Source organism: Lupinus angustifolius, chromosome LG08 (genome assembly GCF_001865875.1).
Source record: "Lupinus angustifolius cultivar Tanjil chromosome LG08, LupAngTanjil_v1.0, whole genome shotgun sequence".
Classification (NCBI taxonomy): domain Eukaryota; kingdom Viridiplantae; phylum Streptophyta; class Magnoliopsida; order Fabales; family Fabaceae; genus Lupinus; species Lupinus angustifolius.
The window spans coordinates 22,720,065-22,738,341 of NC_032016.1; the positions used below are offsets into that span (position 1 = coordinate 22,720,065).

Below are 18,277 nucleotides of genomic sequence, written 5' to 3' on the forward strand. Positions count from 1 at the left end.
ATAAATCTTTGATATATGAAATAATATACATATAAATCTTTGATATATGAAATAATATACATATAAATCTTTGATATATGAAATAATATACTTATAAATATTTTGTTATTAAGCATATATTGTGTTATTGTGGTAGGAGAGGAGCGTGAATAAATCTGATGTTGAATTAATCTCGTTTATTGATTTGTAGCCACATTCTCCCATAGATAGCAGCTAAGTTAAGGACTTCATATCTTTATTCACCATCAAGTATTTATGGTAGAGACTAGAGTGCATAAAACTCATTTTTTTTAAGTTTTTTACTGAACTATTTTTTCTTCAAATGCCTCTTAAATTTTATATGTTAATTAATAAAATTAACATGTATAAATTTTATTATTAATATGACAAGAAAGAAACTGATATTATCAGGAAGAGCAATGCAATAATGGATGTTAACCCAATAATGATGATTTGAAGAAAACCAGTATCAAAATATAAATAATTTGAGAAAATAATAAATAAATTGAGTTAAAATGTGTCACACAATAATATTAATATATAAAAAGTAAAATTAAATAATAGGTTAAAATAAAATAGATGTATCAAGGCCAAATTTCATCAACAATTAAGATTTAGAGATAATTAGAAAGAGAAATAGATGGTATTTAAGCTACGGGTGCTGGGACCTCTCTTGCATAACATGAAAATTTAATTTAGAACAAAACCTTCTTTAACGGAATTTTTAATTGAAAAAATCATTCGAAAATAATTGATTTTTTTTCTTGAAGATGGAACATAATGTAACTTTGAAATACTGTTTAATGAAGAAGAAGAAAATCATCTATATCGGAATATATAAGAATTGAAGATAACTTATTTCCTAAAAAATATGAGAAATAATTTATTTCAACCAGTAAAAGTATACTATTTTATATTATTTTAAAAATATTTTCATAAAAATAATAAAATATAACATTGTGTTATGGTCCTTATAAGAAGAGAGTATTATTCTCTAAGCACCTGCAGACACCCCCAATTATTACTTAATTTTGCTTCAAAAGCTTAATGTTTATTGGGAGAATATTCCGGGATTCACTTCCATTTCCCCTGGAGAATAAATTTAGTCAACTGGAATAGCTAAAACAGGAATGTTCCAAAAAACCACCAAAATATGGAAAATATAAAATGAAGTATATAGCATGTCCTAGAAGGAAAATATCCCTTTTTGACAACAAAATAAAAGAGTTACAGGTACACTCTTCACTTTCTCATAACCATATCAATCAAACACTACTTATGTTGTCCACACTACCGTTAAAAAAGACAGTAACATAACATCATCATTATCTGAAATTCTACTTGTGCCACAGATGTCACTACTGCTGGGCACACTGTACCCTCTGTGCACCACCAGGCATATCATCATCCTCATCATATGCTTCCTGCTGAGCTTGTTGCTGCTTCCTCCTTGACTCCTCTTCCATGTTCACGTCATTGAGTGTGGTCTCCTCACATTCATCTAGCTCCATGTCTGTTAATTGTGATGAAGGCTTTGGTGGCAGGACAGCCTCTAAAGCCTTAACCTGATCGAGACTTAGAGATTCAGGGAACTCCACGTTGAAGTGAATGTAAAGCTTCCCTTTCATGAATGGCCTCTGATACAATGGCATTCCTTCATCGTTAATTGCCTTGTATGAATCTGCATACATAAACAAGCAAAGCATAAGAAACTCTTCTCTAGCACATAATTGAATTGCTATTTTAATCACACAGCAAAATTGAGCCATGGGAATGGCAGATGAAACTATTTTCATACCAGGCTTAATAACTTCACCAGGGTTGGATTTGATAAGGAGCTGACGGCCATCCAAGTGAGACAGCACAAATTGGAAGCCACACAAAGCATCGGTGAGGGACAAAGTGTGCTCCACAATGAGATCTTCGGCCTTTCTCTTGAACTTGGGATGTTCCTTCTGCTGAAGCACAAAGACAATATCCCCAGTAACTGTGTCTGGCTGCAAAAACACAAACAGCTCCAAGTCAGTCTAATTTCATCTATCGAAGCAAATTAATGTCAATTAACACCAATACTCGCAACATACCGCTTCATCGGCTTCACCAGGGAATGTAATCTTCTGGCCATTCTGCATCCCCTTCTCCACAATAACTTCAAGTACTTTCTTCTCTTGAACAACCTTTTCTCCCTTGCACTGAGGGCAGCGGTCCCTGTCATTGATGATGTCCTATTTCATCATTTTCTATAAAAATATTTCTAAAACAAAACAAAATAATACACATGTCATACTTGTATTGACCAGATGAGATAAGTTATTTCATTGTATGAGGAGTTTATTGTCTTAAAATAAAGGGTGAAAAATGAAAAATAAATAGAAAAAGTAGATTAAAAAATGGAGAGATTACCCGAAGAAGCTGAGATCTTGAAGTTAGCCGGGTTACCACTGACAACAGGATTTGGTGATATTTCAATTCCAGACACTTTCACATCATAATTTCCCTTCTTATCTGCATATACATTTTTTTAGCAAACAAATAAATAGACAAAAAATTACCAAAATCTAAATCAAATCTGAACAAACATGACCCCAGCTTCCAGCACTGAAGCACACACATGACACCACAAAATCACACAAAAATTAAACTCAACTTAATAGAAATCCACTACATAAGAGTCAAATCAACTACATAAGAGTCAAATCCACTAAAATCCCTCAGAATTGAAGAACTATGCAATTTCATAAAAATGAAATTAAAGAAACACAGTATAAGATCCTAATGTTGAGTTTAAGGAGATTAAATCCCACAATAAAAAATATAAAATTAAAATAGTAATAAAAAGAGTGAAAGGTAAGGGTGGAAGTACCGCAGTATTTGAAGGTAACCTTAGCTTGAGCGAGAAAAGAAGAGAGGAAGAGGATTGAGAAGGATAGAATAAGGTAGAGGTTGGGAAGAGAGTGAAATGCCATCGATTGCACGAAGATGAAGAAGAAGAAGAAGAACAACGGAGAGAGTTTATGCTAACTGTTCTTACTAAACTCCAACACCAAACATACACATAGTCAAATAAGAATATTAATAATTATTTCAAAGTTAAACAATGTGAGGATGGGAGAATAAGACTAGTCTCAGTCTCTTATTATTAATTTGAGTATTTAATAAGTAATTAATCTCTAGGCATTGTTCTGAATTAAAAATTTGACATTTTGAATCTTTGATATATGAAATAATATACATATAAATCTTTGATATATGAAATAATATACATATAAATCTTTGATATATGAAATAATATACATATAAATCTTTGATATATGAAATAATATACATATAAATCTTTGATATATGAAATAATATACATATAAATCTTTGATATATGAAATAATATACTTATAAATATTTTGTTATTAAGCATATATTGTGTTATTGTGGTAGGAGAGGAGCGTGAATAAATCTGATGTTGAATTAATCTCGTTTATTGATTTGTAGCCACATTCTCCCATAGATAGCAGCTAAGTTAAGGACTTCATATCTTTATTCACCATCAAGTATTTATGGTAGAGACTAGAGTGCATAAAACTCATTTTTTTTAAGTTTTTTACTGAACTATTTTTTCTTCAAATGCCTCTTAAATTTTATATGTTAATTAATAAAATTAACATGTATAAATTTTATTATTAATATGACAAGAAAGAAACTGATATTATCAGGAAGAGCAATGCAATAATGGATGTTAACCCAATAATGATGATTTGAAGAAAACCAGTATCAAAATATAAATAATTTGAGAAAATAATAAATAAATTGAGTTAAAATGTGTCACACAATAATATTAATATATAAAAAGTAAAATTAAATAATAGGTTAAAATAAAATAGATGTATCAAGGCCAAATTTCATCAACAATTAAGATTTAGAGATAATTAGAAAGAGAAATAGATGGTATTTAAGCTACGGGTGCTGGGACCTCTCTTGCATAACATGAAAATTTAATTTAGAACAAAACCTTCTTTAACGGAATTTTTAATTGAAAAAATCATTCGAAAATAATTGATTTTTTTTCTTGAAGATGGAACATAATGTAACTTTGAAATACTGTTTAATGAAGAAGAAGAAAATCATCTATATCGGAATATATAAGAATTGAAGATAACTTATTTCCTAAAAAATATGAGAAATAATTTATTTCAACCAGTAAAAGTATACTATTTTATATTATTTTAAAAATATTTTCATAAAAATAATAAAATATAACATTGTGTTATGGTCCTTATAAGAAGAGAGTATTATTCTCTAAGCACCTGCAGACACCCCCAATTATTACTTAATTTTGCTTCAAAAGCTTAATGTTTATTGGGAGAATATTCCGGGATTCACTTCCATTTCCCCTGGAGAATAAATTTAGTCAACTGGAATAGCTAAAACAGGAATGTTCCAAAAAACCACCAAAATATGGAAAATATAAAATGAAGTATATAGCATGTCCTAGAAGGAAAATATCCCTTTTTGACAACAAAATAAAAGAGTTACAGGTACACTCTTCACTTTCTCATAACCATATCAATCAAACACTACTTATGTTGTCCACACTACCGTTAAAAAAGACAGTAACATAACATCATCATTATCTGAAATTCTACTTGTGCCACAGATGTCACTACTGCTGGGCACACTGTACCCTCTGTGCACCACCAGGCATATCATCATCCTCATCATATGCTTCCTGCTGAGCTTGTTGCTGCTTCCTCCTTGACTCCTCTTCCATGTTCACGTCATTGAGTGTGGTCTCCTCACATTCATCTAGCTCCATGTCTGTTAATTGTGATGAAGGCTTTGGTGGCAGGACAGCCTCTAAAGCCTTAACCTGATCGAGACTTAGAGATTCAGGGAACTCCACGTTGAAGTGAATGTAAAGCTTCCCTTTCATGAATGGCCTCTGATACAATGGCATTCCTTCATCGTTAATTGCCTTGTATGAATCTGCATACATAAACAAGCAAAGCATAAGAAACTCTTCTCTAGCACATAATTGAATTGCTATTTTAATCACACAGCAAAATTGAGCCATGGGAATGGCAGATGAAACTATTTTCATACCAGGCTTAATAACTTCACCAGGGTTGGATTTGATAAGGAGCTGACGGCCATCCAAGTGAGACAGCACAAATTGGAAGCCACACAAAGCATCGGTGAGGGACAAAGTGTGCTCCACAATGAGATCTTCGGCCTTTCTCTTGAACTTGGGATGTTCCTTCTGCTGAAGCACAAAGACAATATCCCCAGTAACTGTGTCTGGCTGCAAAAACACAAACAGCTCCAAGTCAGTCTAATTTCATCTATCGAAGCAAATTAATGTCAATTAACACCAATACTCGCAACATACCGCTTCATCGGCTTCACCAGGGAATGTAATCTTCTGGCCATTCTGCATCCCCTTCTCCACAATAACTTCAAGTACTTTCTTCTCTTGAACAACCTTTTCTCCCTTGCACTGAGGGCAGCGGTCCCTGTCATTGATGGTTTCTCCAGTACCCTTACATTCATTGCAAGCATGTTGCATTTGCTGAATCATGGAAGGACCAAGGTGTCTGATAGAAACCTTCATACCAGTTCCTTGACAACCAGCACACTTTGTGGAAGCACCAGACTTAGACCCTTTCCTGCAATCAATTAAAACCAACCACTAATGTAATAAACCCTGCATTTAAAACAAGCAAAGACTATACAAACAATGAAATTAAATCTCAGAGATACACACCCACTGCACTTTGAGCATATGACATTTCTAGAGAGGGAGAGCTTCTTAGATGTCCCACTGTAAAGGTCCTCCAAGCTGACCTTGAGAGGGTGAACAACATCTTCTCCACGTCGCTGCCTCCGTCCTCGGCTGCTACCGCCTGTTCACAGAATCCATAAATCCTCTAAGACATCAAAGTGTACAATTTTGAAGAATCCAAACCTCAACCAAAAGAGAATTAATTGTAATCATACCACCAAATGGATTTCCACCTCCACCGAAGAATGAACTGAAGATGTCAAAGGGGTCATGTCCACCGCCACCGCCACCCATTCCTTCCTTAAGAGCATCTTCACCATATTGATCATAAATCTCACGCTTCTCAGGGTCACTTAGAACCTCATAAGCTTGGGCCAGCTCTTTGAACTACATTCCCAAAAAGTAAAATTAAAATTGAAAAACAGTACAATAAGAAATATGTAAACCCTAGCATCACTGGCTATTGAAAGAGCATAGACACTGAAACTAGAAACTAGAACCACCTTATAACAAAATAAAAAATCAACAACATGAATTCCCACAACAACATAAATAAGCACCACCAAATGCCTATTACTTAATAAACAAGCACAAATTCTAAAATTGCCAGCATGTTTAAGACAAAATGAAAAGTTAACCCTAAATCAGTCACAAAAACATTAAATTGATTACAGTATTCAACCACGATTTGCAGTTCATCATTGGGAATCATACAATAATGCAATTAGCTGAATAACTAACCCTAAATCACTAAATTTACTCAGAATATTAAAAAATGAAACGAAATTGAGGTAAAAGAAATACACCTTTTCAGGATCACCACCCTTATCGGGGTGATTCTTAATAGCGGCTTTCTTGTAAGCTTTTTTGAGATCATCCTGAGAAGCACTTTTAGCAACGCCAAGAATTTCATAGTATCTACTGTTATCGCTCTTCTTCGGTGCTCTCCCAAACATGTTTGCTTGATTGAAAACCCTACTTTGGTGAAAGGATGAAGATGATGAAGAACAAGAATTCTAGATCTAGTGATTATAAGAGATTGAAAAAATGAGATGAGAGAAAAAGAGCCATTGGACGCAATTTAAATGAGTTTATTAATTTGAAGGTTTTATTAGTGGACGGCTGTGATTTCATCATTTGCTGAAGAAGAGTCTAGAATTTTTTGTGTGAAAAAGGATGGACCGTTGGATGTGTACAATTTCGGTTTGCTAAGAACTTATTCTAGATCCTTCCTACCAAGCTTTTCGAATTTGGAAACCTGGATGCAATAATTACTGAACCATTTAATATTTATCGTCATAAAATTTAGAATACACTAACCATTCTCTCAAAATTTTAGTAAAATTAAAAAATCACCGTTTGAATATGTACAAACTAGTTAATTTTTATACTTTCATTCATTAATCTGATTATGTCTGGATAAAAAATAAGTGTAATCTTTTAAATAAAAAATATAATAAATGTAATTTAGTTAAACAAAATATGGCATATTGTAGAGATAAGTCCAAATAATATATGAGTTAATACATCTTTATTATTTTTGGTTAATTACGATATAGTATATGAGTGATTTAAACAATATCTTTTCGAAATTATTAATGCATTTGTAACAAAAAATAATAAAGATACATTGATTTGTATATTATTTGGAATTGTCTCCACAATATACCATTGTTTAACTTAATTGTATTTATCATATTTTTTGTTTAAATAATTAAACTTATTTCTCATGCATGGATGATCAGTGTAATGCAAGTATAAAAAATCGGGGTTCATGTAGCCGTAGAAAAGTGAGGGGTGGTTGGTGTAATTTCACTAAAATTCAGGGAGTGTTAGTATAATATACTAAAATCTAATAGTATTTTTACACTATCACCACGTCATTACTATTTATATTAGAAAAATGTATATATTAATAGCATAAAAGTTTTATAAGATCTCAATCTATTATTTGTTTTTATTATTATTGACTTTTCAGAAAAAGTAATAAAAATTAATATTTGATAATATTGATTGTGTATAATTTTTTATATTGATAATGTATAAATATTACACTTTTTATATTAATTATTATTGACTTTTACACAAAGATTGTAATATCTATGCATTGTGATTATACGCAGTTATTATTCATTTAAATTATTTTTTGAAGAGTCAAATAAATAGTGAACGAGGTAGTGATAATATACAAAAAGAAAAATATATATACACTAATAGTGTAAGAGTTTTTTACATTGTCATTACACTATTTATCATTATTTTCGATCATCATTAACTTTAAAATAAAAATAATATAACTGAATGATACATTAACTATATATAAGATTGTAGCACATTTTTTCTCTTATGTTATATTAGATTATAATATTTAGTTTAAGGTAAAAGATGTGGTTAATTAATATGTTGGTGGTTGTTAATTATGATTATATGGTTTTTTGTAAAAATTAAATAATATGAAAGGCAAAATAGGAAGTGAAAATTACACCATGGTGAAAGTTACTATAAGAAATATGCCTATTGTGACATGAATGAATGTATTATTTCATTCTTTGAATGACATAACTCTTGAATGAAGAGTTATCAATGAAATGTTAAGACTCTTGGGAAATAGCTTATATATACTACTTGATGGAAGCATTATACTAACAAGAAAAATGACCAGAAATATTGTACATATCTCTGTCCATAAAGATTGTTCTATTAGCCATCACTTAAGGAAGAGCATAGTAAGAACGGGAGTGAGATAGAAGAGTTACTCTATAAACCAAGAACATCAAACAACAATTAAATGGAGGATCGTATCGCCATGGGTAAATGTTAATAATCTGTAACTATTCTTATGATGTGAAAACTATGATTTATTAAGATCCATTTACATATGACTTCAAATAAAGTTTACAATTACACCATGTTTTGCTTTTATATATAGTACATGTTTTACCTTATATATAGTATAGATATATATAAATGAGATATGTAAGAAGTAATAAATATAGTATAATTATGTAGAAATATATTTAATACATATATATTAAATAATGCTAGATACTATAGAATGGCTTATATTTAAGAATAAATAAACTTTCTAAATATAAAGGAATTCATTCCTTACATTTTATATTTACAAAAAAATAAATTTTATAAATATAAATTATTTATATTTAATATAAATGTTCGATTCCTAAAAGTAATATTTGTTGGGAGAGATACTTACATATTTTGAAATGAAAATGAATTAATTTATTATTTGATATAGTATTGTGATACCATTCATCATGCAAAACATAGTATAAAATAACTAGGAATAAATGAACTATCTAAAATTTAATTTATAAAGGGACACAGAAAGAGTATATGATACACACTATCATTGTTCTTATTTTTTTTTATGGAGTTTTCCTAATATGTGACCAAGACATGTAACTTTTAATGTGAGAATTAAAATTATAATATTTCAAGGTATTAAATGAACCATTTCTCCATGAAGTTTACTTTCATGACTGAAACAAACTTTCATTAAATTAAGCTTGAGGGTCAACAATTTAATAACTTAACAATGATTGAATGTATGTAAATATGAAGTGTTGAAGTTGTCTATAGCCAAAAAAAAAATTCTTCATAACCTACTAGTTTGGCGATTAATAACTTGGAAGTTTAATTTCGTTGGCAATGTCTAAAGTTTTGCCATATTGTATTTATTGGCAATTTGGGCGATGCCCATGGCAAGCGGCCCACCTTCATGTTTTGGGCGAACAGGGCACGAAAAATATGTTATTTTGCTTTAAAATGCCTGTCAAACATGTCTTTTTTGTTCACGAACATTATAAACGGGCGGACAGAGTGACCCATAGGCATCAATGAATACTACATTAAAAAATTGATGAGCAAAATATAACAAAAGAATTCATATTTTCACCACTCGAGTACAATGTAACAATTTTCTAATATATAATATCTTACCAATTAACTACATTTTCAGTCTATGCAAAACAATGTGTTATGTTTTGAATCACACTATGCAATCATATAATTTCAAATACGATAACATGAATATTGCAATGTTTGAGTAGTGAAATAAAAAATAAGAAAAATATATAATATCTTACAATGTTCTATGTACTAAATCATTTTTAGTTTTTTTTTTAATTTAGGGCGGCCTGCAAGCCCACCATACCCACGTTTAGGGCTGACATGACATAATATTTTATGTCCTATTTGGAAACGAGCATGCTCATGTCCACCCTAATTTTGATGAGTATTATATAGACATACGTTGGATTAGATAAAACAACCCTAATTGCCAATGCTAATTGTATCCAATACCAAGAACTAGAAAAGCGTAATGTTAATGACTACTAGTTGATGGCAGTAAAAGTATAATACAACAGTAGTACAACACAAACATTAAGAGAGGTTGTATGTAATTTGTAAAATACGATAAAAATGTGTAACAAAAAACTACAAGAATGCGGAATAAAATAATACAAACATGACATGAGAGCGTAATTTCCAACTAATTATTTTCTTTATTTTCATGAAGAAAAAATAAAAAGAAAAAAAATAGAAAGAGAGTATTGAGAAAAAAGAATAATTTGTATGTGATGTTTTTTAAATTCATGCACTTACGCTTAATATCTCGCGGATTTAGCAATTGAGTTCTACCAAATTCGCATTTTGTTTTCTATTAACCTAACCACTTTGTCTATGTGCATGTGTTTGTTTCAAAGTAAGAAATTTATGTTTGTCTTTAACTTGTGTCTAAAGTAATTATACTAACCTTAGAAAATGGCAACTCCAACATCTGATACATGTGATTAAATTTGTATAATATCGTTTAATGAATATTTGATATTGAGGTTCTTAACATCTTTTATGCTCGTGGATAAGGATAAAAGAAAATGATTTTTTTCATTAGATTTTATTGAAGAAAAAATATATTGAAATACAGAACATTTTCCTCAATAGAATCAAAATACATTAGAGGATAAGAATAGAAGAACCGTTTTTGTCAATACGTGCAGTTATTTAACTAACTCTATTAGTTAGTTACAAATAGTTAGTTAGTAGTTGGAACTCTGTTAACAGAACTAGTTATATAAATACCCTATGCTACTCATCACAGTGTTGTACCATTCAGAAACTTGTCTGTTTTTCATAGCTTCTCTTACATTCTCTAAGATTCAACCTTCACTTCATTTGATGGAGGAAAATCAAGACCATTCACCCACTCAGCCGAGGAACTCTGCTGCGGGAATGGCGCCGGAGGCGACAACTCCGGAGGTGGTGGTGGTGGTGAAGGAGGAAACAAGAGAGTACGTTGTTACTCCACCCGGTTTGTGGGTTCAGCCTCTTCCAACCGTTGAAAGGAGGGGAAGAGGAAGGCCTCCTGGTTCTAGAAAATTTCAGAGGATATCTTCCACTAGTGGTGACTTTCTTTTTTCATTCTTTCTTTTCTTGGTTGGTTTCAGTTTGCATTCACTTTCATGCATTATCTTTCTTTCTTTCTTTCTTTCTTTCTGGTTGAAAATCAATTAGTAAAATGATATAGTGGGATTGTTATTCATGTGACATATTTCTAGTTAACAAATTATCTTATTTTTCATATGCTCAGTTTCTCATGTTTGGAATTTTGATCAGTTTCTCATGTTTGATACTTTATTGGTTGAAGCTGGTATTTGGGCAGAAACATCTGTGCTTGACTTAACAGCTTATTATATGGTGACCGTGGTTCCTGGGGAGGTACAATTGTTGAAACTTCAAATTTATTATCTTAACTTTTTTCATACAAATTCTATCTTCTATTGACAAAGAATATATGCTTTTGGTCATTTTCAGAATGTGGTGACCAAGTTACTCTCACTTTTTGAAGAGATGTCCCCTGATACTGTTTCTGTACTTTCTGCTACTGGTCAAATATCATCTAGTGTCTTTAGCAGATTTGGTGGTACTGTGACATATGCGGTACAATTTTACCTTCTATCTCTACTTTGCTTTGTAACAAATGAAAAAAAGTTGAATCATCTCTTTTGTATGTGTGTAAATCTTTGTGACAAATCTCTTTCTTTTTTTATCTCTACTTTTGCTTTATATGTAAATCTCTGGTTTCATTTTTTTAATTTCTGTTATTGCATATGCAGGGTCGCCATGAGATTTTATCCTTTTCTGGACAAGGTAATAGTGTACCAGGCGAAAATGCCTTGTTGATCTGTTCACTGGCTGCACCAGATGGAACTGTTTTTGGAGGTGTCATTGAGAGATCAATGATTGCGGCTACCCCTGTTAAAGTAAGAAATTCATGACCTATATATATATGAGATATCCATATAAGACTGAAATAGACAAGGTTTAATGTATGTATACTTTTAGAAGTGATGCATCATTGTATTGGATTATTCCTATAATCATTGTGGAACTTAACCGGAGTCTCTCTTGGTCCATCAGATTGTTATAGCCGTTTTCAAGCAAATGGGCATCTTTAAACAAAGCAAGAGAGGGGACACATCTGGATCTCCAAAAACAAGAGCTGATCAAGATTCAGCCATGGCTCCACCAAGATCAGGATCTGCATAGTATAGATACAGGAATTTTATTTTCTTTCTTGCTTGTGTTAGGAGACAAAACATTTGTAGTGTTTGACTTTAAAAGGGCAAAGTTGTTCATCTAGTTTTGGTTGGTGGCACATAGAGGACCACAATTGCTGATAAGGAAAAATTCTACAACAGAAACTTTAACTGTGCCATTGTTTGCAAACGGAATGATGATTGGTTTTTTCTCATTTTGATTGGTACAAAGAATGATGATTCCGTGGAATGACTTGTACTCTGGTGTGTAAGTATGACAAGGTGTGTTTACTAAGGTCTCGTCATTTTAGTTTTTGGATCATTTATTCTCACTACATAGAATTATAATTCTATATGAATGACAAATGACTGAAAGTATATAAAATTTATAAACTATCGGAGCAATTTTTTTTGTCAAACTAAATATAATGATAATAACGTCCAATAGTAAAAAAGAAGATCCTTATCATAAATTTATTATTTTTTTTTGCTGTTTGTATTGTGAAATTTTTTTATACTTAATACTGTAGTAGTTTAGTGTGGGGAGGAAACGAGCTGAACCGAGTTGAACTGAGTTGAACCAAGCTCGGTTCAACTCGATAAGGATTGACTCAGCTCGAAACTTAACTCGAGTTCAATACGAGTTATTTTTTAGATTGAGTTTGGCTTGGTTAAAATCCGTGAATTATTTGGTTCAGTTCAAATGGTTTATTTGGACAACTCAAATATTTAATTAAAATTTGAAAAATAAGGTTATATATATATATAAATATAACCTTTTCTATATATATAATAACAATAAATATAAAAAATAATGCATGGACCATAATAAACATAAAAATTAGTTTATATATATATATATATATATATATATATATAAATCTATCAAGTCAAACTCATAAACCGAACGAGTCCAACTATATCCAACTCAAGTTTGACTCATTTATTTGATGAGCTTAATTTCCAGCTCATTTAGTTCAACCAAATTTATCAAACTAAATAACGAATCGAGTTTCGAACGAATACCGAGTTGATTCAGTTCGTTTTCGGTCTAGTTTAGTGAATGTGTAAAATACTCCATTGTATCAGCTAGTTACAATAACATAATAATATATTATATAAGCTATTATCTGAGGTGAGCATTGTTAGTTGTTAATATAAGCTCATACATCAAAACATGCTTAACACATTAGGCTCTTTGGTATGTTGTGTTGGTTTAAGTTAATAATTGTTCTGTAGTAAGAATCTTTTTTGTAATTGGGTAAATTAAATGGGGCGAGGTTGGGAAGAAATATTTGATGTGAGCTAGCAAAACAAAATTAGTGTACCTCGTCGTCGACAGTGGCATATAATATAATAGTGGGTTGGAGAAAGGAGAAAAGGAAGAGAAGAGGTTGATTGCAATGGGAAAGAACCAGAAAACAGGACTGGGTAGGTCCCTGGTTAAACAACACAACCATATGATCCAAGAAACAAAGGAGAAAGGTCGTATCTACAAGAAGAACTTTCTAGAATCATTCACCCAAGTTACTGACATCGACACAATCATCGAACAATCTGAAAACCCCCAACTTCATTCAGATTCCGATGCCGACGATCCTCATCTCACCCTCCTCCCACCTACCCTTCGCATCAATCTGTATCTACTCCTTTCAATTTCATTTTTTAATTTTAATTTACTGAATTTGATGAACTAATATTTTGTTTACGCTTATTTCATCATATCAACATCTCCGAAAGCTAAAGAGAGTGTTTTCCATAAGCTTAAAAGAGCTAGTTTCATCATGGATGTTGCCAATTGCATGATGTATCTGTTCATAAACTAAGTTGTTTTGGTCTTATCCTTCAGCTTTGTGATGATTGTTGTGTTGTGTGAGATTAGGGATCCAGGATCTGGGTCTATTGGTATGACGCCTGAAGAGATGAGGAAGCAGCAGAGGAGGGAGGAGGCATTACATGCTAGCAGTCTGCGAGTTCCACGCAGGCATGGTTTTTTTTCCTTATCTTGTACGCAATCAGTGATCCTTTGATTGGTTGGCATAACTCCTTTGTTTTATTTTCCATTAGGCCCCCGTGGACTGCAAATATGTCTGTGGAGAAGCTTGATGCTAATGAAAGACAATCTTTCTTGACTTGGCGTCGCAACCTAGCAAGGTTAGGTCCATGTTATCTGTTTTTTCTTTTCTTTGTTAACAATTGTACAGTTCTGTGTGCATCTGTGCTAACAGAAAAAGAAAAGAAGCTTTGCAAGTTTACTTTAATGCTGGAAATCATATTTGAAGACCATTAGATAGAAAAAAGTTATGTATACATTTTTTAGTTTATATTTGTAGCGTGATGTTTCAGGCTTGAGGAAAATAAGACGCTTGTCCTTACTCCATTTGAGAAAAATATTGATATCTGGAGACAGCTCTGGCGGGTTGTGGAGCGCAGTGATTTGGTATGTTGATATGGTCTTTGAAGTTTTACCTAGAAAAAAATACTTTTAGGTTGCTAAAGAATTTCTATGTATCTTTTTACTAATTGTTTTCTCCTGAGGTAAGCTACCACTTAACATAATGCCTTTTGGAATGATAATGCATAGATTTTGATGAGAATATAGTTAGGTTACACTACCACACATGCTCACACACACACTCACACACACGCAAATGTATATATATTTACATATATAAATATCTATGTGTAACAATGACGTATTAACCAGAAATTAGTTCGATGAGGATGGGCATGGTACCCCATTTTATGAATGGGAGTTTTGAATAGCTATGATTTTGATGGTCAAACAACTATGCTTATCTATGGATCATTTCTGAATGTAGAATACTCCTTCATTTAGCTGTGTTGATTTTATGTTTTGTGAAATCTTTATGACTGTGATCTCATCCTCTCACACTTTCTTACCAGCTTGTTATGGTTGTTGATTCACGAGATCCTCTGTTCTATCGCTGTCCTGATCTTGAGGTAAAGTGTTTTTCCCCAGGTCTATAGAAAATCTAAGCACTAATTCTTATGGATTAGATTTAGTGGAAATCTATGTACTGAATATTCTTTCACAGCTGCTTTAGCTTACTGCCATTAAAAAAGTCACAGCATCCAAAGGAGTCCGAAGTCCGAACTTCTATTTTTTAAAAGATGGTTACATACTTTAATTTCCGCAATTGTAAAAAGCAAGAGACAGATTTGACCTGATATTACATGTTTATAATCTGTGTAGCTTACTTTGGACCTTTATTATCTATTTTATTTTAGGAATCACTCTATCATGTGTACCAAGCATGATCTGTTTTACATTATTTTTACTCTGGGACAGGCTTATGCATGGGAGGTTGATGAGCATAAACGCACATTGCTTTTGGTTAATAAGGCAGATCTTTTACCTGAATCTATCAGGTACAAAATTCTTGTATAAGGTTTATACTGCATCAAAATCATCACTCATCTTGGTTTGCTATCTTGCTATGATTCTTATTATTTATCCTTTGTTTATCTTCTCTTTTGCATGCAGAGAGAAATGGGCAGAATATTTTCGTGCTCATGATATTCTCTTCATCTTCTGGTCAGCTAAAGCTGCTACTGCAGCTCTAGAAGGCAAGAAGCTTGGTTCATCATGGGAGGCTGATAACGTGGGGAGAACAAATAACCTAGACACAAAGATATATGGAAGGGATGAGCTTTTAGCCCGCTTGCAATCAGAGGCAGAAGAGATAGTTGAAAGGAGGAGAAATTCGGGCTCCTCTGGCACAAGGCATTCTAAGGTTAAATCTCCTGATGAAAATGCTGCTGGTAGTTCGTCATCAAGTAATGTAATTGTGGGATTTGTTGGATATCCTAATGTTGGGAAAAGCTCAACTATTAATGCTCTGGTTGGTCAAAAGCGGACTGGTGTCACCTCTACTCCAGGGAAAACAAAGCATTTCCAGACATTAATTATTTCTGACAGGCTCACCCTTTGTGACTGCCCGGGATTAGTTTTTCCATCTTTTTCAAGCTCAAGATATGAGATGATTGCTTCTGGAGTGTTGCCTATTGATAGGATGACTGAACACAGGGAATCTATCCAAGTTGTAGCTGATAGAGTCCCAAGACATGTCATCGAAGCGACTTATAAGATCAAACTTCCTAAACCTAAACCATATGAGTCCCAATCTCGTCCCCCTCTGGCATCTGAACTTCTGAGAGCATATTGTGCTTCTCGTGGGCATGTTGCCTCCAGCGGACTTCCTGATGAAACCAGGGCTTCTCGTCAGATTCTGAAAGATTACATTGACGGGAAGCTGCCTCACTATGCGATGCCCCCTGCCACGTCGAATGAGGAACTTGCTGTAGAAGATCCTGCAGGGCATGACTCCTCAGATAAGTTGCACGAGCCAGATTCATCTGGTATTGAAGATTCCTCAGATGTTGAGAATGAAGTTGCACCATCTAATCTTGAACATGTATTGGATGACCTCAATTCATTTGACATGGCTAATGGACTTGCTGCTTCGAAGAAAGTTACTATCAAGAAGTCCAAGGAGTCTCAAAAACAACATAGAAAGCCTCAGAGGAAAAAAGATCGCACATGGAGAGCAGGGAATGATGGTGATGATGGAACACCGATTGCGAGAGTCTTTCAGAAACCAGTAAATACAGGTCCTTCGAAGGTCTGATAGGTCATGCCCTTTGGTTTTTATACAACATTTATCTGTTAGATAGAACTATATGTACTCTGTTAATTGAGGTGGAGCAAGTTATAAATGGTGTTTGTTTGTAAGGCATTGCACAGATAGAACATAGGCAGTCCTACTCAGATCACTCCATAACCTGGGGTAAATGTTATGTATTCACAGCTGCTGTTATGGATGTGAGGAAGATTGTCATAATAGGGATTGAAGAATAAGGTTAATATGGTTTTTTTAAAACACTTGATATCTTCAAAATCATCTGAAATTTTGATGAATCTAAATTGAGTCGGGGAGAATCTATTTAAAAAGGCAAAAACTCCTTAGTGTTTTGCTTTTTTAATACAAAACAACCTTCCTTTTTTTATACCTCGAAGGTTATTCTTTCACTCTATGGGTAGAGAACTAACTCCTCTCGGCTCCTTCCCAACAAGTGTCGCTTTCGGGAACCGAACCATTGACCTTTTGGTCATCCCGAGGATCTAGTGAGATTTTACACTACTAGACCAATATCACGTTGGTTCAACCTACCATTTTCAAAAACCAATGCACACCAGTGATCCCATGTTCCTCACCTTCACTAGCAACCCTGGGAGGAATCCATATGGCTTTTTGGCTAGTTACCTCCTCAAGCAGTATATTTCCCAAACGCAACAAAAACTATTCACCCTTTTCTCCTAAAGCTATGCACAGTAGCAAAAGAACATAAATATTTCCAGGAACATTAGTACAACATAAATATTATTTTTCTTAGGGTGGCCTAAAGCATTATAGAACATAAAAGATAAGCAAATTATCCGTAGAAATAAGATGAGAGATGATCATGCTATTTCTATCCACCTGTATCCAAAGATTATTATTAGCCACATAAAAGAATGAGAGAGATCTTCCAAACAATATCGAGTCTAACTTTGATGAAAGTTAGAACGCACCTTCTTAAATCAATTTTATTTTTCACTGGTCATTTTCTTCATGTGATTTTTCCATGGACTGCACCAATTAATGAGCAAAACCTTGTTATCCTAAATATCATTCCGGATTAAAACAGACCTGGTATGGGGATATACACTTCTTGAGCAATGGCTTCATTCCATTAACAATGGATTACATTATGCATTTATAAGAAATGTTCCATTATACAATAGAAGGAAAGTGAGAGATGAATTTCGGTTTGTCCACTTTAGGAATAAGAATCAAGAAATTGTTGCTAATATACTTAATTAGGCTTAGCATTCTCCACATCTTATGAATAAAGTTACAAAAAGTTGTGCCCACATTTT

The 18,277-nt window shown here is 32.9% G+C and overlaps 3 protein-coding genes and 1 long non-coding RNA gene across 9 annotated transcripts; 2 read left to right on the forward strand and 2 right to left on the reverse strand.

Annotated features, from left to right (window-relative positions):
* On the reverse strand, nt 1,117-6,846 carry LOC109355237 (dnaJ protein homolog ANJ1-like). Of its 3 annotated transcripts, none has more exons than XM_019598276.1 (7): nt 6,580-6,846; nt 5,989-6,160; nt 5,756-5,894; nt 5,505-5,657; nt 2,085-2,208; nt 1,799-1,997; nt 1,117-1,681 (listed from the first exon to the last, which is right to left on the reverse strand). In XM_019598276.1, the coding sequence occupies exons 1-7, from the start codon at nt 6,727-6,729 to the stop codon at nt 1,359-1,361; spliced, it is 1,260 nt and encodes a 419-aa protein (XP_019453821.1). In that variant the 5' UTR covers nt 6,730-6,846; the 3' UTR covers nt 1,117-1,358. The 3 variants fall into 3 exon arrangements, with proteins under 3 accessions (XP_019453821.1, XP_019453820.1, XP_019453819.1); XM_019598275.1 differs by having other exon boundaries at nt 2,085-2,177; nt 5,474-5,657; XM_019598274.1 differs by lacking the exons at nt 1,117-1,681; nt 1,799-1,997; nt 2,085-2,208 and adding exons at nt 4,413-4,977; nt 5,095-5,293 and having other exon boundaries at nt 5,381-5,657.
* Nucleotides 2,403-3,060, reverse strand: LOC109355241. Its single transcript, XR_002108640.1, has 2 exons — nt 2,864-3,060; nt 2,403-2,505 (listed from the first exon to the last, which is right to left on the reverse strand). It is a non-coding gene; the product is annotated as an uncharacterized LOC109355241 (long non-coding RNA).
* LOC109354030 (AT-hook motif nuclear-localized protein 9-like) lies at nt 11,027-12,343 on the forward strand. The gene is made up of 5 exons (XM_019596382.1): nt 11,027-11,198; nt 11,385-11,512; nt 11,609-11,734; nt 11,911-12,057; nt 12,215-12,343. Exons 1-5 carry the CDS (start codon nt 11,027-11,029, stop codon nt 12,341-12,343), a joined length of 702 nt encoding a protein of 233 aa, XP_019451927.1.
* LOC109355243 (GTPase LSG1-1-like) lies at nt 13,552-17,272 on the forward strand. 4 transcript variants are annotated; one of them, XM_019598283.1, is made up of 8 exons: nt 13,554-13,921; nt 13,955-13,972; nt 14,216-14,317; nt 14,401-14,487; nt 14,680-14,773; nt 15,241-15,297; nt 15,647-15,726; nt 15,842-17,272. In XM_019598283.1, exons 1-8 carry the CDS (start codon nt 13,737-13,739, stop codon nt 16,983-16,985), a joined length of 1,767 nt encoding a protein of 588 aa, XP_019453828.1. In that variant the 5' UTR covers nt 13,554-13,736; the 3' UTR covers nt 16,986-17,272. The 4 variants fall into 4 exon arrangements, with proteins under 4 accessions (XP_019453827.1, XP_019453828.1, XP_019453829.1 ...); XM_019598284.1 differs by having other exon boundaries at nt 13,554-13,917; nt 13,954-13,972; XM_019598285.1 differs by having other exon boundaries at nt 13,554-13,917; nt 13,957-13,972.